We start from the raw sequence: 26,385 nt of genomic DNA, 5'->3' as shown, positions 1-26,385 counted from the left end.
ACTAACAAAAATTCTAAACTATAGACATATTTGGCATTATTAAAATGCTGCATTGAGGGAAACACCTGTATTTCTCTTAGATCTTTGTCATGGAGATTTTGAAGTGGGTCAATGAAATTTTGCTTCACTTCCATGTCTAAAGAGTCCTTGACTTCAGAAAGCTCCTTCATAGCTTCTCCCACATCAACAAGTGCGGGTCCTGAAAGAAAAGATGCAGTCAAAATAACTTAGTTTTGAATCACAGTAGAATGAAACAGAGTCATGGAAACTTCATGGCAACTTCAGTTAGTATTTCATTTTAGGTCTCAAGTTTAGGAAAGAAACACAGGATGATGCACTATGTGAAAGAGCAACAGAGATTTTGCAGGATGCAACCCCCACAGCCACCAGAGTTCATGCCTTGTTGTAAAACAGCTGAATTTGTGGTTCTATGCTGTGTCAAGAAAGGCTCCTTCACATTCCTTATTGTTTGTTCATTCCTCACTCTGTTGAAATAAATAAGTTAGAACAGAATTAACTGTATTTACTCAGTGGTATCATCACCACACTGCATTAAAAATTGTTTTAATTTGAGTCTAGGTATCCTCGTTTCTATTAGTGAGACTGGTGACCGTACCAAATGTAAAAATTCTTAACAATTTCACAGATTGCTTTTTTTAATGAAAGGGGTTTTTTCAATGAGATTATAGGCTTCTTAGTACTACTACACTTGAGAGGTCTACTATACAGACTACTCAAGAGTACGTGTACGAAGCTCATAAACTTCAATAACTCTGCCTTTTGAAATTTCCTCCAAGATTAACTTGAGGGTCACAAAAATTACCATCCTGTTTTACTTCCACTGCATAAAAAGAAAAGCAAGAAGCTCAAGCATACACTCCTGGTTTGAGGTATAGGTTAGGGATAAAAAACACTTTCAAAGAATACAAAGGGTGTGAAAACCAAAATAGGTGAGAAATCAGAAGAAGCTTTGTCTCCCAAGCAGCAGATGCCAGTAACGCACTGCAAAATGAGAGCCTTCCAGGTTTGGACAAAGAGTGACAAATTGCTGTAATAACCGCTATTAGTTAAGAATGTGAAAATAATTGCCATAACTATTCTGCTGCATGGTAGTGCAGTTACCACTGAATATAAAGCAATTTGCAGAAACTAGATTATATTAGTTCTTCATTTTCCTTTTAAAAATGTGTTTGTAATTTAGTAAAGGAGAGGCAACCAATTTAAAAAAAATCAGTAGTATTTAGCGCAAATCAAACTACATTGGTCAAGTTAACTAGTGAATAACATAAAACAAGTAAGAAAGTACTTTTTCCATTCTAGATGTCTTTGTGTCAGGAAAACAATTATATGATGGTTCAAATAGAGAATAGGCTGTTCGCAGTCCCATTTGAAGGTCCAGTGTGTTGTCATGTAAAAATGGCCACAGAGAAGTCCACACAACCAAGATAGAAAGACAAAGTATGCTGTTGTGAATGTCATCTTTTTATAATCAGAACTCTAGTGTTGAACATAGTTTTAAGAGTCAGTTTAACATTTGTAACTCCGACAGCTGTAAACTCATCTGGGCTTGGAGGGAGGAGCAGTTAATAGATGAGAAACATGGAATTTGATTAGAAAAAAAAAGGCCAAAGCCTATTAAAAATCTATTAGTTTTTATTCCTTGCCTGCAATGATGACAGTAACAGTTTGAGGATTCTGAAGACAAAAGCATTGTTCTATATATGCATAGAAAATAATAAAATTTCTGTACATGTACACATTTCAATCCAACAGACCCACACTATCACAATTTATGACAGAGAGCTATAGCCTATGGGTCCAAATGGAAACAATTTGACTTCAATTTACAAAAAAAATTAGTCAAAATCTTCAAAAGATACTCTAAATGGACATAGACCAACCTTACATGAAAAGCCGGATGAAGCAGAACTCTAACGCTTCTTGCAGAGAAGCAGAACTCTAATGCTTCTTGCAGGTGTTCTTCCTCTATAAGAGTGCAGCTCTTTAATAATGAAAGATATATGAAGTTTTCCTACCATTTTTATTGCATTATAATGGAAAGCAACGTAAACAAGTTACCAAAGTTGCATTCTTCACCAAGTTCTCGGCCAAATTTCAGCATTGCATCTGCCAGCAAGGCTTCTGCCTGAGGATAGCCTGGTCCCTTTTCCTGACCTCGAATTTTTGACATAGTGTTGATCATGCTGAGCTTAGCTCTGGAAGCTGGAGAAGGCAAGTGACAGAGGTTACAACATGCAATCATTTGCTTATACAGGCATTAATCCATTCTTGTGTTTAAATTTATCTGAATAACTTAAAACGAAATTTAAAGACACTATGTAAGTGTAGGACGGAGCTCTGTTTTTATCAATTCTTTTTAGAGCAAGGGAATGAAATGTTGTTGGTCAATACCATTTTTATTTTGCTGGCAGACTAGAGATGAGTCTTTGTCTTGAAATTTTAAGTCAAAGCTTCCCTTGAAGTTACCTGGACAGAAGTAAGCCCAGAAACTCTCCCAAGATAGCATGTTTGACATGTGACAGAGAAGAAAATCTTAAAGATATCTCTAAATTCTTCTTAATCTTAAAATCCGTCAGTACTGCATGGATACCAGATTGAGCCAGCCTTCCCCACAAGGAAAAATCCAGACTAGGAACACTCAAGATTAAACTGTGGTTCCCCCATTTTTTAAATGTTTGGAAGTTTTTCTGTTGTAGAACATTAAGGAAATCCTATGTCCCCAAATATGATGTGCAGCCAACTTTGCAACACTTATTGTTTTTTATGAGGATGTAGGGGAACTCCTACTTCAATAAGGTTTTGAACTGTACTTTACCTTGCATTTTATTTCAGCCACACAACTGAAGAACAAATATTAAAAGAAAGGACACAAATATCATAATCAATAATATCATAATACTATCATATTATGGACACAAATATCATAATTGAAAGAAAGAACAAATATAAAAGAACTATTTTATTTGCTGATGTGCTTTAGTGAATTTTTGCAACTACAGCATGTGAATAGCCTGAAGAGAGTGAATTAGTTAATGCCACTTGACTTCAAATTTTTCCAGCTAAATCCTATTGCCATCAATGCAGACTCAAAGCATGCTTCTTATGTGCATTACTGTGTGTGCTACTGGATGGCAGCTGTACATACCTCTACCTTCCCCCTTGCAAATGCTTGACTTTTTAAGGTGCTCTCAAAATTAGTTTTCCTGTTTACAAAACATTAATAATTCACACTGTTGTGTGCTGATTTCATTGGTCAAAATTCAACCTTGCACACATTACTTCAGCAAAATGAAATATTAGCAGACTGGAGGCAACAAATGTTTTTCATATATTTCTTGTTAAAAGTGCATATCAAGAGAGAGTTCTTGTTGCTGATATGTTTCACTTTGCAGCTTATGTATCTGTTTGCACAGATACAGACATGGAAACAGACTCAGAAAAATCAGGTAAGTCTCACAGTACTTATTTTGCCTGAGAAGTAGCTATGAAATAGCAACGTATTTTTAACATTTAGCTATTATGGTTTTTTTAGTTTTCCCACTACCCTTGAGGGCCATCAGATTATGTTTTCCAGCACCTCAATTTCTTGATGTCTTCTGTTTCTACTCACTGCAAAACTACAGTCAGCAGGTTTGCTGACTCTTCAGTAGAAGAAACTGCATTTAATCAAACTTATCATTGAAATGATGGTGGCAATAAGAAAATACAGAAGCACAAAAGAAAATAAGGTAAGGCACAAACAAAATTAGTCAGGGAAATGAAGGCAGTAAGCTGAATTAAATCAGGAGCAAATGGGAGTATTTTCAGAAATTAAAGGGAAAAAATATAAAAGGGAATATGAAAAAATGAAGCGGCTATATGCTGAATAGCAAGGTAAGAACAGAAAGTAAAAGTTAGACAATGATACATACTTCTTTTATTGATGTTTCAAAACACCAGGTGATCTGTAGTATCACAGTACTATGTTATCCAAGTGTTTTCCAGGCATATCTTATTTATCAAGGAATATGTGCTACATTGAAATGCCTCTTCTTGCTACCAAACCCAGGTAAACTTTTAATCTTCTTTAAAAGACTACAGTTAAAGGGCTTGTTTCCTGTTTGTGGTTTTTTTGTTGCTGTTGTTGTTGTGTTTTTTTTTTTTTTTTTTTTTTAAACTTAAATTCCCTCCCCTTTCCCAATTTTCCTAATTTTTATGCAAGTGAGAAAGCAAATTGGAAATACTAGAAACTAGCATTTTGGTGACCCGTGTAAAAGGTCATACAGCTGTAGGGAGAATTTTAGAAGTTTTTATTTCACTGAAAAAGTAAATTACAATTCTTCTCACTATAGGGAGCCCCTTTGCAACTGACATAAAACAATCTAAGATCAGATGAGCGCTGAAAAGGTTTAGTCCTCGCCTCTTACCAGTGGAACCAACAACACCAAGTGTTGAACAACAGAAGTGAATCTTCCTCCTGTTGATTACAATGTTAATTTTTTTATTCTACATGCATGTGCCAAAAGCAGATGAAGGGACATGAAGCTAGACTATGGAAACTGTTCTTTCATGCAGCACTGCAAACTTGCATCTGCCTGAAGTGCCTGAAATTGCAGCTACCTGCAGAAATTTTGCTCTCTCCTTTTGCTGTGAGCCTGTTTCATGATTCACAGCAATCATAGTGACTCAGATATATCAAGAAGGCAGTCAGAAGCACTAAACAGCCAAAGCTTATTACTCAGTCTACACATTGTTGCTTAACAGCAGTTTGACAGCAGTTAACAATTTTATCACTATCATCATAATGTTTGCCAATCCTGTTGCCTTTCCTGCAGAGTACATTATGATAAGCAATGAAGCTGTGGATTCAAGACATAAACAGAATTTCACCTGCTGACATAGAAAGTTTTCTGGTTATTATTTTCTCTCTAGCAGCTCTTGGACTTGTAAATACTAGTCCTGCATTTTTGAGTTGTCTTTTTTTTTTTTTTTTTTTTTTAAATCCACTGTCAGCATCACCAAAATATTCTAACATGTGATCTAACATAAAAATAAAAATACCACCAATTAATCTGTACCAGCAACAGTCCTTCAGCATTCTATACTGACACTGAAACATTTCACAGCAGTTCAAATATATTTCCAGCTATTAGGAATAAAATTTCTCAGTGTAAATGTATGAATTTGGTCTCCATGAAACTCTAAGATGCTTATGGTACACAGAAGACCTAATTTTACCTTCAAGGAATTGGTCCCAGGGCCAGCCTAACAGAGTTTGAGAAGCGTGCGTACAACACTCTCAGGCATATGGCATGACTGTTGGAGATGGTGCTGCGCAGGGCCAGGATTCAATAATCCCTGAGGGTCCCTTCTAACTCTGCATATTCTGTTGTTGTACAGCATTAATTGGGTTTATATTTCATCGGATTTGTAATGTTTTTTCTATGTATCATGTGATCTGTCCTTGCCCAGCAGTGCCCATTCCCCACACTGAGATGTAACCTAACTCTGTTCCCCTCCCACTTCTCCCTTATTGGGGGGTGCCTCTGGGCCCTGCCTCTGGGCCCTGCCCCCTGGGGGAAAACCCCGACTGGGGAGGGGCCAGGGCTCTCTGGCAATGGCGAGACATCAGGACGGGCTCCAACCAAGCAGGGCAGGACTCGAGAATAAAAGCTGTAATATCCCACCCCGTGAAAGAGAGCAGAATCTTTTGCCATCGGCAGCCGCCTAGTCTCGTGGGGAAAAACTACATTCTGTGATTCTGTGATTTATCACAAGTGAACTCCATTGACCTTACCAGTGATGCTGGCATTGACATGCATTAGTTTGAACACACTTATGTTCCTACATCATTACAGAAATCTCCATAATATTCCCTGTAATGGTTTACTTGCTTATTGCAGGTCCAGATCACCCCTTTCTGTGAAAAACCTTTGGCAAAAGAGGAACGTGTACTTCTCCACCAGCCCAATCAAACCTGTTCTTTCATCTCCCTATAGAAAAAACCTCATTGGTTTCTGTTTTGAGGGATCAACTCAGACATATTTGATAACACTTGATTTGCTGTCCTTTTCTTCAGTATGATGTCAACAGCTCTTTCACACCATGCCTTTTCTGTAATAAGGACGGGAAATTGCCAGAGGACCAGAGGAAAAGTGGTATCTCTTCTTGTGCCATGAAGGAAATTGCTTTGGAACTTTGCTTTTCCATGGTCTGCAAGGACTGCCTGGTCCTTTTCCTTCATGTGGCAAATGACTGGGGAGGTAAAGGAAAGAGCTGCCTCATGCAGAGAGTCCTACCATGCCTCTGCTGATCACCAGGTGTGGTCTGATTGCAGGGCCTTACCTGCCCCATGCTCAGGGCTGTGCCCGATGCCAGGGCTGTAGCTGCCCCCATGCCTCCAGCACCTGGCTGGAGCCAAGGGACGGGCGCTGGCTGCAGGCCCTACGCTGCTGCCCTGGGCAGCCACAGACATCACCAGCTTCAAGGGAGCCCCCCATGCTCACGATATGAGAATACAATTGGAGAGCAGGGCTCATAGTACTGCTCAGCTCTTTACAGATGTGCTAACTTTGGTGGGCTGCAAGCCCTGGAAAGTCAAGCAAAACCCTGAAGGAAGAAGCTTGGGACAAACCATGCAGGACCGTACATGCCTGTGCAAGTCTGTGCAAAGCTATGATTTAGCAATGTTACTACGAGATGTGATTGTTGCTAATTTTAGCCATAACTGAAAAGGCATATATATTAAGCTATGTAATCAATAAAATTGGCTTCATGCATGCAAACCTTGGACCCCATCTCTTCAGTCACCGACATCACTGTGATGACATGCTGGTTCCTACAAGTAAGTGCTCATGGGGGTGTGTTGCCTACTTACATAAAGAAAGAAGATTCAAAAGGAAAACAGGCCTTCCGAAGCCAGTCTCCATTCACCATGACACCCTAACACAGAGGCCTGTACTCATCTCTGTTGTTTACTTTATGGCAACTTCACTGATTTTGTGTCAACCTTAATTGCACCATGAGGATGAGATCTGTCAGACTTAATTTTTCAACAAGACTTACGTTTTCAAAAAGTGCTACAAAATTGTAAAATTGCAAAATTAGGTTACCTGGATTTGGCTGAAGATACTCTATTGTCTTTGCCATTATTTCCATAACTGCCCTGCTGGTAACATCCACTTTCTAGAGGACAGAGGGTTAAACAAAAAGAAACATGAAAGTTAGACAAAAAGAAGTTGTTTTTCTCTCATTTTATTCTTATAAATTCTTCTAACTCTTCTTATATTTTTATTTTTCTGTACTTCAGAACAGCCCTGGTACCAGAATGGTGGTAATACCTGGAAAAATACTAAAGTGTGAGTCCACCACTTCAGTTTATAGTAGGTTCATTCTCAAGTAAAGCCATTAGTACAGAATGTGTTAGGAAATACCTCAGAATGTGTTAGGAGTTTGATACACTGTATAGTGTTATTTATACATTTGATATATTTAATAATTGTACAGTGCTTATTCTTTATATCACCCTGGAAACCATACACAATAGGGAAAACTTTTTGATAGGACAGTCACTGACAACTTTTTGGAGAAGTGTCTGTCTTTGATCCCCTAATAACTGGCAAAATGAGAGGAAAGCAGAAGTCACTGCTAACAATAAAACGGGCTGTTTACTCCTTCCAGAGCAAGGTCTGGTAAAACAGGGCTAAGGAAGACTAAATAACACTCAGTTCCTAGTTTCAAGAAACCTATCAGCATGAATGCACTGACCATTTATTTCTCCCTGGCTGATTCCCATATTTAGGATTTTAAAAAACTTAGAACTGAACAGGTTTACTTTCTTCTACTTTATTTTGTAGTAAGAAGTCCTCCTTTCTTAGGAAGCAGTCCCTATCCACATCCTAGACTGAGTGTAGCAAAGTATGCAACTATTCCTACTCTCAAAATCAGGTCTCAGAGAAAAAAAAAATGCTGCATTGGCAGATTGGGGGATCCCCATAATGTTCTGTACTCTGTATTTATGAGGACACATTGCATTTCCCTGCAGGGTAGCTTGTGTCCCACAGAGTGAACTCCTTTATCATAATGGCAAGTTCCTATTTTAAAAAAGAACACCTGAGTCTAAAATAGGTTGGTTGCATCATGCTGTCATGATGTCTTTCTGTTTCCTCTTGCCACTGCTGTCGGGTCTTGCTCTACCCTTTACACAGAGCAGCAGGAGAGGTCTGCCAGACTTGGGTGAATAAGTAGCTGAACTGCCTGTCAGGGAACACAGAAATGCCTAGGAGGCTGCAGAGGATGGTGGGGGCCAGGAAACAGAAGGACATGGAGGAGGGTCATGTCCATTGTAGGAAAGCTGGCAGTGGACGCAGGGACAGGTGAGGAGTGTGGAGGCAGCTGTAAGTTTACACCATTCTTTCCTCAGCTTTCAGTGCTCCTGTCTCCTGGACTGCCAACCCATCCCACTCACAGGCATGATGTAGGACCCACACCTGGCTGTTGCAATGTCCTGTTTTCCACTCTAAACTTTACCCCAGTTTTCTGAATCCTTGTTTACATCTTCCAGTAGGAATGCCTATACAGGTTACTCATTCAAACAGAAGCTAAGAGAGAGAAACCAGCTCTGTGCTTTCTTTGTAAAAAGTACAAAGCATATGCCCTTTATTTTCCATCCAAGATTTTCTCCCCACCTCATTATACAAATGTACAGATAAATAGGTTATTTTTCTCTTAATCAGAGTTATATATCAGATACCTACCTTACCAATCTCCTAGCACAAGCTTTTATTACAAGATTTGGTAGTACCTTTCAAAGTTGAAGCCTGAAAAAATGCTGCCCCTACTGATCCTTTCAGGTGAAATACTATCACTGCCACACACAGCTGTGGCTTTTTTTCTTTTTTTCTTTTTTTCCCCCTCCTCACTGAGCACCCTGTTGGAGGGCTAGCCCCATCTACCTGAAGCACATTGCCAGTGGAGGCTGCCTAATGGAACAGGACCTCTGAACCTGCAAATGGATACCCCAGTGCCACTGTCATGCCCAGTGTCTTGATACTCAAGGAGCCGAGAACTACCAACACCCTTCACCACTTAAATGGCTGTCTTGTAGACTGACTCCATTTTCAGAGATCCTCTGCAATGGTTTAAAGGCAGCTAATTTGTAGCTGACTTCAGCCTTAATGTCTGAATGAAATATTTGCATTATAGAGTGCTATACATTACATATCCTTTAGTTAGAAAACAAAAATAAATAGAAAATGGAAAACTCAGCCCTCTCAGCCCTGCTGAATAAAAGTATTTCAAAATTCTCTGAGTGATTCCAGGACAAAATCTTTGAAATTCCTGTTCTAGAAAGAAAAAATCCATGGTAATAACAAATAGACTTACCCTTTCCATTTCTTTGAAATCATCATCAAGCTTTGTTCCTTCTGCACCTCCTACTTTTTCACTCACTTTCTGCAAATAAAAAAAAAAGAACAACAAACAGATTCAGCAACAACTGAAAAATCTAGCTACAACATTTCCTTGTGGAAATGCTAGGTTTTTTCTTGTTAAGTCAGTACAACAGTCAGACTTATTATTCCTTCTGAAAAACTTACTTTAAATGCACTCTAAAGTTAAACACTCCGAAATAACATATTACTGCTTAAGCTTTAGAGACCCAGTCTTTGACCAAGGATAGAAACCATACCTATGCACAAAGCAGTAAGACACTCCCAAGGTGTGGCTCTAGCCATGAAGAAGGCAAGAGGCATCCATGCCTGAGAACTTTCAGATATTGACTCAATCCAAAGTAGATGATTAGTAAAAATGAAGAGTTTATATAAGAACTTGATAGACAGTGAGATTTATTAAAAAAGAAACAACCCTATACTCACACCATGAAAGAGCTAGAGTGTTATGTAAGTTATATGTAAAATACACAACTTACTTACCTAGAAAGAAAGAAATAAAGGGAACTCTAAGTATGACTTTAGCAAATACTCTGTTTTTTTAATAAAATATTCCATTTGAAAACAAATTGGAAAATTATATTTTGCTACTTCATTTCCCTGATACAATGTAATACACTGAACCATGTTTCCCTTTACAGTCAGTAATATTGACAATAATAGACTTGAACGGTAACTGTTATGCAGCACCATTCAAAATGGATTTGACATTGTCAGTCACAAAGTCTTTTAGTGGTATAATCCCTCAACTAAATCAGGTGCATATGATCCAGTGAATGTGTTAATCTCTCACTGGGATGATATTTGTCATAAGGAATTAATCACCAAATAAGTTATTAACTACTGATTTCAGTGAAGTGATTCCAGCAATAAAGAAGAAGAAACAAAAGAAAAAAATCACTATTCCCCTCTTGGTTTTAACTACTGTCCTTTAAACTACTTTTTAGTATAAAGAGGATAAATACTCACAGTCACTCACATGCAATGAGCAAAATCTAGACATCTGTATGATTTTAAATTCACTTCAGTTCACTAGAACAAAGCTGCAAGTGCATCTTGGCCAAGCGCTTAGTGATGCAGGCTGTAATTATCTGTGCAATAGGAAATAGCTATCAGCCCTGTTTGTTTTCGGTCAGCATCTTACAAATTAGTAGCCAAAATGGCACGCTAATGAAACAACAATACTATGACAAAAACAAGGAACTGTATTTATCCCACCTTTCCTATATGAAAGAGATGTGCAATACCACAGAGACACCTTCTTATCAATATTCTGGATATGAATGAATTTGTGTGGCATCTATTACCATACTTGTGCCCTTCAGATAAGTGTTAAGTGAAGAGCCCCAAGTGAATCAAACACATACTGTTAGGAGTAGTGAACAAGGGATAGTTTCAGTGTTCTAAAAGTATTTATTCACTTTTAGTTTTGTGAATGAATCTTCTGCAAAGGGATATCCTACTATAGATATGGCTAAATCTGCACAGGAGCTTCCTACCATAAAGATTTCACATCCCTGAAAATAACAGTATGCTAATATGCTAGCACTTAAGTATTTTAAATAGATTTTCACTATCTGTAGTTCAACTCTAAGGCTACAAAGTACTCAAAAGTAATTAATCTCCCAGCCCTTTTTGGCTGTAGGTCCACATTTCATAATTTTGAAATATTTTCATGGTTGATGAGGCTTTGCAGAGACATGTCTTTTCATCCCCACAGATGCCCTAAACATCCTAATTCACATCGATAAACCATAGCAATTGCTTCTTTCTTTCACATTCATCACTACTCTAGCTGAGGAATGACACTTAAAAGCACAGACCAACAGTCTTCTGGAGTGGTCATTGCATAGTCAAAAAGGCAGGTCACTCCTCTCTTCTAAACTTGCATTCAGTTTTTGCTCACCTTGTCAATATTAGGTAATTACATTTACCATCTAGAGTCATTAATTTAAGGTGGTGAAAAAAACCTGTGTGCTCGCTAAGCAGAAAATTACCTTGTAAAGCTCTGTAACAAGTACTGTTACAGGGGGCAATCAAAGGAGAGAGAGACGAGTTGTTAACCCTTCAAGCCTTCTGGGGCTAGGAGTCTCTTCTCTCAGGACAGTTACATCACAGGCCCTCATCGTCAGCTAACAGCTACACCTACCCAGAAACTAAAAGTCTCCCTGGCCACGTCATTTCAAGGTATCAATATTTTGGGTGTTGCTTTACAACAGATTTAAAATTAGGCTTTTTAAGGAAGATGGGGATATACTGAAAACATTTTTATGAATCAAGAGTATACAGACTCCTTCTACCCCTAATAACATCATGTTTTACTGTTGGTATCTTCATACTTTATTTGACTGAAAACCAGGGCTCTGTAGTTCCTTAGAGTAAATTCCAACTTTATAAAGATCCTATTTTTCCTGGCAGCTAATATTAAGAACACAGATTTTGGTAAATGTTGACAGGAGCTGGAATATAAGCCATAGTAATAGGAATGTAAGTAATAGTCACCTGAGTTTGCAGCTTGATTAATTTAATGACATACTAGTTTGGCAGCAAGTATAGATAGCAGCTTTGTTTCTATAGAGGAGGAGAAAAACAGCTTTAAATAGATTACCAAAACAATACACATCCTTCCCCTATGATGCAGATTAAACGCCTTGTTTGCAAAGTGGTCATACCACAGTAAGACTGAAAAGTAACAGTCTCCTTATTGCATGCATTTCTAACTCCAGATACATATTCATGGCACAATTTTCTATTCCTCAAAGGAAGGCTGTTGACAGCAGAGTCCTATCAAATTGTCACACAGTGGACAGGTTGGTAGAAAGAAAGTTTTTATTAATATGAAAACTATGGGAAAGAGTAATGAATGAAGCTTACACATTCACAATGGAAAAAGAGAATGCTCTCTGTTGTACATGCTCATCAAATTCAATATTAATTTTTAATTCCTGATTGCTCAGTATTTCTTCCACACGTTTCTACAGTTCTTCCATGCTGTTTTTGCCATTTTGAGTTTTTTCTGTCACAATAAGGAAGCACAGTGACAGAATTATCGTCAGATTGTTAAAAAATTTCAAATGGGCTCTAAAATGCTGTGATGATTTGTGAGCTTTTCAACACAATGAAGATATAGCTGACTTGTAAAAGAAAGTAGTGGGAAATACACATTTTAATGGGAAGAAATCTGTGTATATATGGTGAAGATTTTCCAACATTGCAGGCTTTTTCAGGAGAAAGCATTTGAAAAGGAACATTTATATTTTAAAAAAAGGACAGTCTCTAACCACTTTTTTTTTTTTTTTTTTTTTTTTTTTTTTTTTTTTTTTTTTTTTTTTTTTAAATGCTGTCCACACACTACGGTAAATAAAAAAGTGCTACTTGCAGGTTAATTTTTGTGTCTGGTTGTTCCTGCACTGTTTGGCATTTATTGTATCAGAATTTGTTAGCACAGAAAACATTTGACATGTACAATTTAGATTTATGATTGTGACCCTGGTTCTCTGTAGATTATGAAACATCTTGTAGCAATCAATTTCTCAGCAATAACAGGCAGCAAGAGAGAAGCTCTTCTGCTTATTCACATAAATTAGAATAGGAACTGCAAGGAAAAAAAACCCACAAAACACATGTAAATTGGCTGCATTTTATACCTTTTCTTTCTCAATTGGCATTAAAACGTAAAATAATAAAAGGACCTTTCCAGATTAATATAGAGATACCTTATCTGAGAAACATTAAGAGACTGTAGAAAACATCAGTGTTGATTCACAGCAGTCTATCATATACTGAAAATTATTTCAGCTGACATAAAACAGTCTCAGTCAATTTTTCCAGAAATCTAGATAAGGGTAGTCCTCATTTACAAGCCAAATGGCCCAGTACCATTAACTTTGGAAAGCTTCAGAAAACTCAACAAATATGATAAATCTCACAAGAAGCCAAAAGTGTGGGATAAGCCTTACATTCACACCGTAGTTATTTGTTAGTGAAATTGAACAATCCCCACACTTCCATTAAACACAACAGATTTCACAAGGAAAGCTTATCACACTCAATGTTGCATTTAAAATTACTTGAATTTTATCGTATTTTTCTCTTGAATATGTAAACAACTTGTGTAAAATAGAGATTGTCAATAGAATATAACATGAGAATCTAGAAAAGCCACTTCAGTAGTAAAATGAAAATAGGATCCAAATTTAGCATATATTTAAGTTACATGTCCATTTATATTTCATTGGTAAATTTCTCCTCTTCAGCTGTACAGCCACAGTGGTAGGCCACCACGCCAGCTGGAGCTCAGCACCAGAAGATCTTTCCCATACAGAACTGAGGAGCACAGTGACACCACTTCTATCAGAGAAGCTGTAATGGGTCATGAAGACAGTGTGAAAGACAAAAGTAAAAAAACCACCAACCCTAGAGATCTAAGATTCTCCAGATAACTTAATTTTTTATTTCCTGTTTTCACTGAGACTCTGATCATGCGATTGAGGCTTTGCTTCCTCCATGGCAAAATGAAGAAATGTACTTGCAAAGCACAGAGGAATATGGTTAGCATTAATTTGCACCTGCCACTGCTTGCCATCAGCAGCATATCTAACAGAAATGTTCGTGATGTATTTTACATAAGCATCTGCCAGACAAGCCTAAGATTATCTTTTATTTTTCCCTTCTGTTACTCAGTAGATATATTTAATCAGGGAATAATATACTTGGTCCTGTGATGGAACTGAGATCACGTTCTTCCTGCTGGAAATCTTTGTTTGCTGGCCTGTTCCACCACAACACCAAACTAACCACAGTCTGTCTAGCTTTATTTCCCCTTAAAAGTTCCCTTGACTCTGCTGTTGGATTCAGAGTGTGAACAATAAAGTGTGCTATTCAAAGAACAGGAAGTAAACTGAATTTTGGAAACTCAAGCAGGGAAGGCTATGACTGGACTCTAAAAGGCTTGCCTTCTTCTCTCACAAAGCATCTTCTAAATACCCTTTATATATATACAATAGCTTGGCCTTGCTAGTCCTCACAGCTGCTAGTGGTAGGGCCCATAGCCCCGTTTATGAGTTCCACTAACAGTCTGAAGGCAGGTCAGAAAGCCAGGGAAATTGGCTGTAGATGTGACATACATAAGACGCAGGAACTGTCAGTGTGAAAGACAAGCTGTTGCTAAAGCCTGTCAAACCATGAATGAAACTCTTTGTGGGATAGGCTCTCCAGTTATGCCAGTGTGGAGCAAAAGTAAAATATCTCAGCTGAACTATTTCTCCTCAAGAAGGATATATAAAGGTCAGAATTCCAACCTCCAGCATTGTTACATGATAGGAAATAAGCATTGTGAACCTGTCCCATGTTCTTACTCTTTTCATTTAGATTCAATCCCATTTTTTTATTTTTCATCTCCAGCTGGAGTATTCAAAGGGGAGGGAACAGTCCATTCTTCAATCTGATCTAGCCTTTTGCTTTCTAACTACTACCAAGGACCACACTGCAGAGCTTCTGCAACTCCAGCAATACAGGGGAAGTCATTCACATTCAGCGCTAGTGCACAATATGAAAGTATGCCGCAAGCTTCTGCACTGACAGGAGTTACTGCAGTCTCTGCTGCAATGCTGCTGCGTTACACTGGAGGCTGTCCTCTGGTAGGTGAATAAAACAGGGTGAGAGCAAGGAAGGAAATGCTGAGGAAGTGCTGGTGTAGTACTGCCCCGTGCTGTATCTCTGTAAGGAAAGTCCCTGTCTAGAGGCACCCACACCATGACAGATGAGGAAGATACTACCCTACAGCAGACAAAAATTGAAATCAACATTATGCATTCCTACAGCAGAAGTGGGCCAATAGCAGGGACACTGCAATGCATCCACAATAACAGAATTGATTTCATGCATTTAAAATTACTGAAGTCTTGCCTGTTTACCAAACACACACTACAGGAGGCTGGCTCTCTGCGAAGTTTAAGTTCAGCCAGAAAGCTGGTCACAACCCCAGCACCTCTGAAGTTTAGAGAGGCCTTGGGAGCTGACAAAGAGAAGCTGGCAGAAGCTCAAAAGCTGACAGAGCGCTAAAGACAGTCAGAACACTCTGTGCTTTTTTCAACACTCTGTCCCCAGCAGGACACCAGTATGAGAAAAGGAAGAAATTGGTATTAAAAAGGTGGCTGTTAGCTGGAAGACATGCCAATATCTGCTTTTCTGCAGTACAAGAAAGGATCAGAGAATCTATTCTTATATGATATCTCTATTTCTGATGACAACAGTACCATGATTCAGTCAGTCCCTACAGTAAACCTGTGGGCAATAAAATGCCCACAAGATTTTTACTTTCGTGCAAAGGGATCTGGATTCAGACCCACATTTCTTACAAGTTCACCACAAATCAGTAGTGGGAGCCCTGCTCGACACTGCGCTGCCACAGAGAAAGATGACATTTGTGCTATATTTCTCAGGGTGCCAAAAAATTTAGTAGCTGCCTGTTTCTTTAATGTAAGCAGCTCATTCAGCTTGGTGGTGATAAGGAAATCCTGAGGGTGTAGCAAAACTAGTCCAAACCCACTAAAAATTTCTGGAGTTCTCAGGTTTCTTTCTTAGAAAGGTACAGAACACTGGCTTTCTTATCTGGAATGCTACCAGTTGTCAGCTCCTGACATATCATGCTCTACTACACGTATAAATATACGGTTTGTATTTTAAAGAGTGTACACCGTAAAACAATATATTCATTCAAACTTCCATACTTCTCTCATGTCTCCAAAGCAATTTTTATAATGCATTCATAGAAAGTTGTTTCCTCTAGGTAGATAGAATCGTATCTTTAAATTTTGTTACTGTACTTTAGGGCAGATGAGCGGCACAAGTACAATATGACAATATATGGCGTCGAAAAAGAGGAAAAAGAACACAGACCAGGTATCCATCTAGGTAGCATCCTAATCTGGAGCATGTTTTTGGGTCATGATCCATCTTTGCTAAACTATACCCATTAACACATTTGCTTTGGCCATGTAACTTCTAAATTCAGCAAAAACAATGATCTCTACCATCTCACTGCTTCACTTGACGCATGCCTGCCTTACCACAAAGCCAATGCAATCTGGGCACTGGTGATAGGAAATCAAAAGCATCCCATGGCTTCTTTAACTATGCCACCAGACTGCTCGTCCTCACCTACTCCATTTCAGCGCAAAACTGTATTTCCTGCAGCAGTGGTTTAAGCTGCCAGCTGGGAGGCTGAGCTCCTGCTCGCTCTTCACGGAGAATGTTTAGTCTTGGCTACTGATCCAGCTGACTTACATGGGCTAGATGTCAACTTTGAAAAACACTGAAGTATTTCACAGGCAGTGAGAAACAGTCATAGCAGGTAAAGAGTGCTACAGCTTGCTAAGATCTCCACAATACAGAGTCCAAATATTTGATCCACATTATGCAAGCAGTGATGCAACAATATTGATTGGTAAAGCAGACATGACTTTGTTAGGCAAATCAACTGCCCGTTTTTATAGAGCATTAAAGCCTTGTAATTTTTCTCTCAATGCAGGAATGAATTAAAGTTTAGCAGAAATAAACAGGGCATAACCTGACAAAACCAAAACCAAACCAAAACAAAAATGAAACAACAATAATTAAAAAAAACAAACAAAAACAAACAAACAAACCAACCAAACCCAAAAAACTACCAAAGAGCAGGAAAAATAACAGCATGAGAAATTTACAGCTAATTCAATTTAGGGCATAGTTTACACCTCTACATAATGCATATTAGTCTACATGCCTTCTGATGTGTGGAAGTTAGCCTAGTCTCTAACATCTAGAAATGTGAGAATGCAGGGAACATTCAGAAGCTGCTAGAGGATAAGAGAACATGGCCTAAGTATGATTCATCAATTTAGCAGCTGTACAAACTGTGATCTTGCTTCACTTGGAAAGAGTTTGTTGGAAACTCTCATTGAATTGTTATCCATCTAAGAGAATATAATAAGTTTGTGAGGAAAAACCTGTCAGAAAGCTGTTGCTAGTACTGATACATATTTTATTTCTGTTTTTCCTATTGCCACTACATCCAAAAAGGCAATCTACACAGCACAGAAAAGTGCCAGTCCAAACTCTTTTCTCATGTTGTTGGCAGGCAGTTTGATAGCTTATTAACTACATACAGAACAAGCCAAACCCATCCAACATTTTCAGTTTGATAGCAACACATTTAGAAATTGCTGAGTTCTGCTTTAAGCTTATTTTTTAAAATATGAGCACTATATAAATTAAATTGAACGCCTTCCCATTAAACTGATGTCCTGTGTCTCAACTCACCATGTAAAGGCAATATATCCCAAAGCACTGGCCTGTTCTCGGGGCTAGAGAGCACTACAATACAACAGTAATGCTCCATCGGCCACTGGGCATTTCTGGATGGACTGAACTGGTGTCATGCCTTTTTGTGCTTCTGAGATGTATGCAAGAGAAAAAGAGGAGAAGGGGGACTGAGTGAGTTAAGACTGGATGAAACATGCCCAGATGTAAGAAGAAAATGACTGGAGGGACCACTTAGCCTGACACTGTACTGTGTTATGAGCATGCTACACAGAGCAGCGGCAGCTTTTCTTCTGCAGCTGCAGCAAGGTCAGCAGAGGGATTCTGTCAGTATTCCTGGCATGGAGGAAGAGCTTACTCTTCCTGCCAAAATGAAGGCATAGCTACAGCCTTAGGGATTAATATCAAAATTTGAAGATGATAATTTTCCTCCTTTCAACTGTGCGTATCAGCTACCAATGATAAAGATAATTTTTAAATGTAAGGAAAAAAAAGTGCATAAATAAACAAGAGACCCACCAGAAGCAGCTCTGACATCTGTGCAGCAACACAAACATATCTGCATTAAGATAACTCAGCAGGGTTAGTCTGCTGCTTTCTGATAGGCACTGCTCTCTAAGAGGCACCAAAGAAATGAGAAAGATCCCCCTGAAAAGAATTAGACAGTAGCATTGATCTCACCGACTGGTTCATGACTACTATCACATCTGATCACAATGCAACACAGAATAACACAACAAACTCTGCCTTAGTTGCAGCAATGAGTCTATGGTTCTAGCTTGTATTCAAGGTATTTATGCTCCAAGAAGGCTCCTGCGACAAAGGAAAATTAGAACCTTTCAGTAAGTTTTTAACTAATTTACAAAGCAGAGTCTTACTTCTAGAGGGATACATAAATTTTTGAGAGACAAAATGAAAAAGGCATTTTTGCTAATGTTAGCTCACAGTTTGTTTGATGGAATCCTGATGAAAATGTACATTGAAAATAACATTTCTTAATTTAACAGAATTTTTAAAAACTGAAACAACAGAAGACACAGGTCCTTGCTCAAAGGATCTGCGGCCAGCTCAAAACTTGTAAAAATTTACATAATTGAAAATCTTAAGATATTTGCAGTCTTCTGCAATCAGTCTCTTAGGCTTACATAGCAGTCAAACCTCTGAGCCATTGCAGATCTAATTATATACAAACCTGAAGTTTCACAGAAAAGAGGAATGTTCCTCTTCATGTACAAACTCAGTTGCTGCCTTCTACCTTTTCCCTGTAATTTTAAGTTTATGAGAATAAACTATGGCAGTTTATGAAATCTTCAAGACCTGGCTGTGCAAGCTCACTATAAATAAGGACTCTCAATTTTAAAAACTGGTTTGGAAGATGCAAATATGGAACTGTTTACATTTCTTAATTTTTAGAAAAATATGAAAAGTGACAACAGATTCTTTTCTGATTTGCCTTTAACAGTTAATCCATTTTTATGGCCACTCCCTGCCCTCAGTGTCTGAAGTTCATCACCAACAATGAAAGTGTTTTTAAACTCCATAATGAAAGTGTTATTAAACTCCATTAACCCATGCAGAAAACAAAACAAGTAAAGTAGACTCTAATGTGCACGTGCATACACATGTAGATAGACTATTTTCATAGATGAGATAAAATAAGTCTGAAAAATAGTGAAGTCTTTACAAAAAAAATAAAGGTAAGATTTTATAAATACTGCTATATCATCCTTCCTAAACTACACCAGAGGCATTTTCTTCTGAAAAATACGTTTCAGATCATATTTTAGACAGCATACACTGAATAAAACCATACCTACATAAAGGCAAGAATATTCTCAACTAAGAGTCCAGAAACGTAGACATGGGAATATACTGCTTGGTGCTAAACTCCCACCTGATCCTTTCAGCATTTAATGAAGATGAAGAGCTATCCTAAGAGCTATCTCCATGTTTTCTATACTGGCAAAATGAATGGCAAATTTCATGAAAATATGTCATGAATTTTAGGATAAAACCACATTGCATTCTGCATGGGATAAAAAAGCATGTATGACCCTTTATGTTCATCTGCTAATTAAACAGAGAACATTTATGTTCAACATGAAATTTACCACATGTTCTTCTGTGGTTACGTGAAAGAAAAAATGCAAACCAGATGAGGTTTTCAAATGTCAAAATTTAAACATCGCAACCCCAAATAAAAATACAGCAGTAGCCTCTTAATGTAATTAATGAATTAGACTAATCAGCCTAATTATAAGGTGTTCTGAGCTACTGTCTGTTTTGCAGACAATTAACATGTTCATTTCACCCAAACTGTTTCATCTTGTGGAGGTGAGGAGAAGAGTAAGTTGGACTGTGTTTTTACGCAGTCTTGAGACATGTAGTTGGCTGTAAAAGAAACACAGAGATAGAAAGGCCACTAATACTTCACTGGTTTCCTCTGCCTTGACAGTTGCTTAGCAATATACACAATCTGAAGTAAAAAGTAATTCCTGAAAGTCCTAAATGTTTTTTATGTTGTTTCTTGCTTTAAAATACTACATTCAAATTAGTTTTTGAAAGAAACATGCAAGCAAAAATTATATCCAAAGGTGGTCAGCTTTGAATATATTAATATGCTTTGTTGGTCTTGAACTGCCTTAATACACCTTCCACCTAGAGAAAATCCTAGACCAGCCTGCACAAACCATTCAGCGACAGGCAGAAGCCCCTTGTATCTTCTGCACATGAAGGATGTTGAATCTATGAGGAGCACAGACTTTGCACTATTAACTGTTTGTGATGGTGTGTCATGTACACATAATTTAAAAAATATTTTAAACACATTTTTCCTCACAGTCTTCAGAAAACCAGTAAACAAGGAAACCCTGTGTTACAGCTGAAACTGTACCCATACAGATACTTAAGACACCACTTCTTCTCATATGTGAGTAGGTGCCACTGTGTTTGAAACATTTTTACTGTGAGGTATCTCACTGAATGAGCATAACTTAAGGCCAAGCCCTGTAAGCACCTGCAACCAGATTTCAGCACATGCACATTCTTCCCTACACCACATCATCAGAAGGATGGATTAATGAGGATCCAAGTCACCACTACATCTTGGACTTATAAGGTTTGGAAATTTTCTCAGCAGAAAGGCAGCAAAACTTGCTTCCTAGGAATCATGCTGTAGTTGCCAGAACTGACCTTTTTCCACAGATATCAGCAGAAAAATTCTCACTGATGTTACAAAGGAAAGCAGCAGAAGTGATGCAGTGACCTGCTTTATGGATCGGGGAAGAGGGGCTGTGGATGTTGTCTACCTGGACTTTAGTAAAGCCATTGATGTGGCTAGGAGAAAGGAGATGGGTGCATTTTTCACTCTGTGAAAAACTGCCTGGATGGCTGGGCCCAGGGAATGGTGGTGAACAGAGTTAAATCCAGGTGGTGGCTGGTCACCAGTAGGTATTCCTCAGGGCTCAGAACTGGGGCCATTAATACCTTAATGACAGATGAGGGGGTTGAGTTTACCCTCCTTGAGTTTGCTGATGATACCTAGTGAAGCAGAAGTGTTGATCTGCTGGAGGGCAGGGAGGCTCTGTAGAGGGATCTGGAACAGCTGGATTGATGTGCCAAGACCAAGTGTACGAGCTTCAACAAGGCCAAGCGCTAGGTCCCACCCTTGGGTTACAACAATCCCAGGCAGTACCACAAGCTGGGGGCAGAGTAATACAGGCATCATAATACATATCAATACAGATTAATGTTTTTGGTTGTTTTTTTTAATAATAAAAAAATACATAAATATCATCTATAACCTATGTCTAAAGTAAGACACATAAGTGCTACTATTCTCTCTTTCACCATTAGCTAATGGCAATTCAAAATCAAGGATTTTAGTGGTTGAAAACTATCTAGAAATGAAACTAGGAATTATGGAGACAGATAAATCATATTGGATTTTGCAATATTGCATTTTTCATATTCCATTTATGCTGAATATGTCACTCACTTTGAAGTTGTGTAGACTGGTGGACAATAAATAAGCTATGTTGTGAATATGGATGAACTGTGAAGAAAATTTTCCCTGTGACCCAATTCTTTAGCTACTTTGTGACTGGCAAGATACAGAAAAATAAACCGTTTTTATATCTCCTCCTTAAAATATGCAGGAGTTGTGATGGATTTGCAAATCTGTCATGTTGTGCCTCCTGATTATGGTCCACAAATCTCAAATCCAGACACTTTATGCCAATATAAACATGGACAAATACTAAACAAGAGGTACAAAAGAGACTCTTGATGCACAAGTTTAGCAGCATTTTTCAAAAGCTTAAAGAACATCACATATAATAACACTGTGAAAATTAGCTTGATATACATAGTCTGACAATCTGACAGGGAAAAAAAATGTATGGGTACATGTACTATTGATGCTCTCAGGACTTACTTTTCACTTCTTGCTTCTCCACTACAAATATGTGGACCAGGACAAGGTAGGCCATGATCCATTGAATCCTGCTTGTATTAAAAGTTTCAAAAGAGACATATGGGAAAGCAAGCTGTGGCTGTTGCAGTGGGGAGAAAACAGGAGCTTGGAGATGACTTCCTCCCAGCACCAGAGGAATGGACAATTGGTCCTGCCACTACACTTGTGAAAGGAGTTGGGGGGGGGGGGGTGGAGTGGGGGAGGCATGGGGTGGAATTAAGAAAACCAAAGCCAACTGCATCTCCTTTTAAAGATGTCAAAAGATGGTAAAAATGCACAGCCCAAAGCCTTTTTTCTAAGGGAAGAAAGGTTAATCCCAGCTACACACTTATCTCCTGTACTTCACAAACACGAGGCAGCATCTGTTTGTGAAGCTGTCAGAAAAATCATTATGAACTCTTGTTCTGGCCACCCAGCCATTTGCTTTTATTTCCGAACACTACTTACCACAGTAGAATCTGTTCATGCAGCAGTTCTGCCACAAACTACCCTGACTGTTTCTTTTTACAGTTTCAGCAGCAGTACAACCTTTGCTAAGATAACCTGGCAGTGCACTCCACTATCATGACTGATGACCCATTTTATTTAGTAGAAAGTAGGGGGATGAAAAGGCTTTGCTGCTCTACAGCTTCTATTTCATTCACAAGCTTATCTTACCACAACACAGCCACTCTGAGGGATAATGCTACTATAAATAACTGAAGAAATTGAAAAAAGAATTACCGTGCTTAATGGAAAAGAGCGTGTAATTTGCTCTTATGACAAATATTTTACTTATCTTTAGGAGTAACTGATAAGTTTCTAATTCTTATTTGCTGAATAAAGTTGTTTCTGTGAAGTTGGGCTTTTTCCAATACACTTTTTCTTAACATATGATGTTGTTTCTGCCAAACAGAGCAAAATGAACAATTGGAATTGCAAATGAGTACTCCCTTCACTTATACTGTAGGAGTCAAAAAAAAAAAAAAAAAAAAAAAAAAAAAAAAAAAAAAAAAAAAAAAAAAAAAAAAAACCACCAAAACCAACCCCTCCCTAAGTTTTAAGTATGAAAAAGCACTCTAAAATAAGAACATTATGTCCTGAAATAGCATTTTCAATAACAAATTTTACATTCATCCTAAAATTTGAAACTGGAAAAATCAACCAACATTAAAAAAAAATCAAGTTACAATTTTGTTCTCCTGAAACAGGAAAAAGCCTACTTGAAGTTCTGAGAAATTTTACGTCTAAATACTGCAGGATTGGGACCAGGTTAACCCACAAACTGACAGAGCTAACTCTTTCTTGATATGAAGCTGCTAATGTTTCTATGTCATTGTTCTTTGTGTGAAGAGTAATACCTGCTTCCTCAATTTTTCTCTCTTTTGTATCCCAGAGCTGTGAATCTGCCTGGGGAACACTGGGACTATTTTTATGCACAGTATATACATCATCATGCTAGTTAAATCTGTCAGAACTGTATGCTTGCCACTGCCGAGGCAATAGTGCTGAGGAGAGGTACACCTCAATTTTGACATACAAAATGCAGCAAAAGGATACATCTAAAAACCTCTCATGCTCCTCATGAAGGTATAAAAACCTCCTGCAAGCTGCAGAAAAAAGCAATAAAATTGAAGCTTTTATGACACTGGCCATGTCATGTGATACAATCAAGGAGATGACTGATCTGAGCTCTGTTCAAACAGGTCAAACAATATAGCATGATGATGTTCTGTTCTTCTCTGCAATCTCTTTTATGTAATAGCTTCTGATTCAGATTCCCTTTGTAAAGACAGTTAGGAACCCACAAGATCAGCACCACTGATAACTGCAGACAGATTTTTGTAGTTCAGGGCATCTGAAAAATACCTATAAATAGTAACTGCCAGTACACTATAAAGTAAATTTAGGCATGGTTAGGAATTTCTCAGTTTGAATTTAAATTTTGAAGCAGGTAGAAATCACATAAAGTGGAGGAGGTCCAAAAGAAACTATTAAGATCAACTAATGCACAGGAGAAATCTGCATGGACGGTACATATTCCACTAGGTTGCTCTCAGCTTTTTCCACAAAAATTCTCTACTAGCTCAGAACTATTTTCAGTGACATGCAAGTTAGGAAATTTTCTGTAATCCTGTAAGGCTGCACAGGGCAGGAAAATCATGCTCTTCCTGATTTGATGAATTTGTATCACAGTGATTCTTGTGTTTTTAACAGATCCTATGGAAGACACCTTGCACTGGAGGCTGGTGACCTGTTAATTCACCAACCCCTTTTCTACCATGATATTGGCAATGGTGAGAACTAAGTCGTCATTAAACAGGTGCAGGTTACAAAGTAAGAAAGGCAGAAGACAACATTACAATTGGAGAATGTGTGAATCCCCCATATGTGTAAGTACCACAAAGTCTAGTTGATTTATCACAGCATTAGTGAGATTTCATCTAGTGTTTCCCACTTAAAAAGATATTAGAAAGTGCTAAGTAATTAAATACACAAGTGAGAGACACCTTGTTTGTAAACCAAAAGTATTGAGGAATATTCTCCATGTTCCATGAGCTTAATGATGTAGCATTTCTTAATTTAATTACCCAATAAAAATCCATTCATCTCTAGCTCCTGGTGAGTTAAATTGCCAACCATTCTTACTCAGGTAAAGGAATTCTGGCTGTCATTACAGACTTTGCTAAGATGTAGCACATCTTACTTTCTTTTGTATGTAACCAAAAGCTATAAACTATGTATTTTGATTGTACTGAGATGTAAAAATTACTACATGGTAATCTGCTTACCTAATTAAAGGCTTTGCTTTAAGGATAAAACAATAATGGTAATTTTGCGTTACATCTGTCAGTCTTATCAACAGAGAAAATGGTAATAAGGGTTTCCAGACAGGTCTTGCTGCTTTTTGAGTATTTGAGACAATTTCATCAGTGCAGTGCAGTGCAAAGGATTTATCCTAGGCAGTATTTGTAAAAACTTTTAAGGACTAAGTCAGTTAGTGAAACCTTTGTGTCTAGACATCCCACTCCCATATTTTCTTTTAATTTCTATATTTCTAATTACCTCAGAGAAATACTTTCACCAACAGAGGCAACAAAACCTGATGATAAGGGTGTTGACAAAGCTGCAAAATTTAAATTAGTATCAAACATATCTTGTTTGACACCATTGGGGTATATGTGTATGTTCATACTGCATAATGCAGCCCTAATACAAATATGCCCAGCTGCCTCTGGGAAAGCTGGCTCATCAATAAGAGCCAGGGTATAAGAGGTGTGGTTGCACAGAAGATAGCACAGGAAGGCAGAAGAGTGCAGCAGCCTGGCACACCTTGAAGGGCAGCCACCTCTGAGCAGAAGTAGGGTCTCCATACTGAGAACAGTCAAACACACCAGGTGTTTGGCTTGACTAAGCAGGCACTCACAGCTGAGCTTCTATGCACAGGAAATGGCAACTATGAGAGGCTGCAAGGAAAGAATGAAGGAATGTATATACATCCTCTATATACTGCATATACAGAGAGAGCATTGGAAATCTTCAGAGCTCAGCTGAAGCCATAACTGGCAAAGAACACTAAGAGATGCAGGAAAGGTTTCTTCCATTGTGTTAGAATAAAGAGACAAAAGGAAGTCCATTGCTGAACAGAGCGAGAACGATGGTAAGGTGTGTGGATAAGGCCAGAATGCCTAGCATTCCTAATCTTGGTACTGTTACTTTTTGAGATTATCCCAGTAGTTAGTCAGAGATTATACTGTCTGCATGATCAAGCAGATGAATGAAAAAATGGCTCAGTCAGTCTCACAGGCTAATGGTAATACTCTACCTATACGCTGATAACAACTGGACGTGATCAAGGGTATGCTCTGGATTCTCACCATCTGTTCACCACCTTTTTATCAAGTTAAATATTTAGAGGAGAAGAAATTTTAAGAAAGCAGAATAAAACTAAGCTACAACTGCAATGCAGAGCTACAGAACCACCACCTCAAAAATGCATGCAGAAAAAGAAATCACTAAGCACTATAGGTTAACATAAAGTCTCAGAAACACAGCAAAATTTTACTGATTTATAAACTGAGGGTGCAACAAACAAAGGGAGTTCTAAGATCCAAAATTATGGGCAGTGAAAAATCCCCAAAACAACCACATTTTTAAGTTGTACTCCCAATACTGATGCTT

The 26,385-nt window shown here is 38.1% G+C and overlaps 1 protein-coding gene across 2 annotated transcripts in view; it reads right to left on the bottom strand.

Moving 5' to 3' along the window:
• SH3GL2 (SH3 domain containing GRB2 like 2, endophilin A1) overlaps positions 1-26,385 on the bottom strand; it is a 93,362-nt gene that overhangs the window by 9,605 nt on the left and 57,372 nt on the right. For both annotated transcript variants that reach the window (XM_040090346.2, XM_040090347.2), the window contains exons 2-5: positions 9,385-9,453; positions 7,113-7,185; positions 2,080-2,223; positions 66-199 (exon numbers count right to left, since the gene is read on the bottom strand). In XM_040090346.2, coding sequence (XP_039946280.1) covers positions 66-199; positions 2,080-2,223; positions 7,113-7,185; positions 9,385-9,453 — 420 coding nt within the window. The remainder of the gene's footprint in view (positions 1-65; positions 200-2,079; positions 2,224-7,112; positions 7,186-9,384; positions 9,454-26,385) is intronic.

Source organism: Hirundo rustica, chromosome Z (genome assembly GCF_015227805.2).
Source record: "Hirundo rustica isolate bHirRus1 chromosome Z, bHirRus1.pri.v3, whole genome shotgun sequence".
Classification (NCBI taxonomy): Eukaryota; Metazoa; Chordata; class Aves; order Passeriformes; family Hirundinidae; genus Hirundo; species Hirundo rustica.
This window is presented reverse-complemented; position numbering and strand designations above follow the sequence as displayed.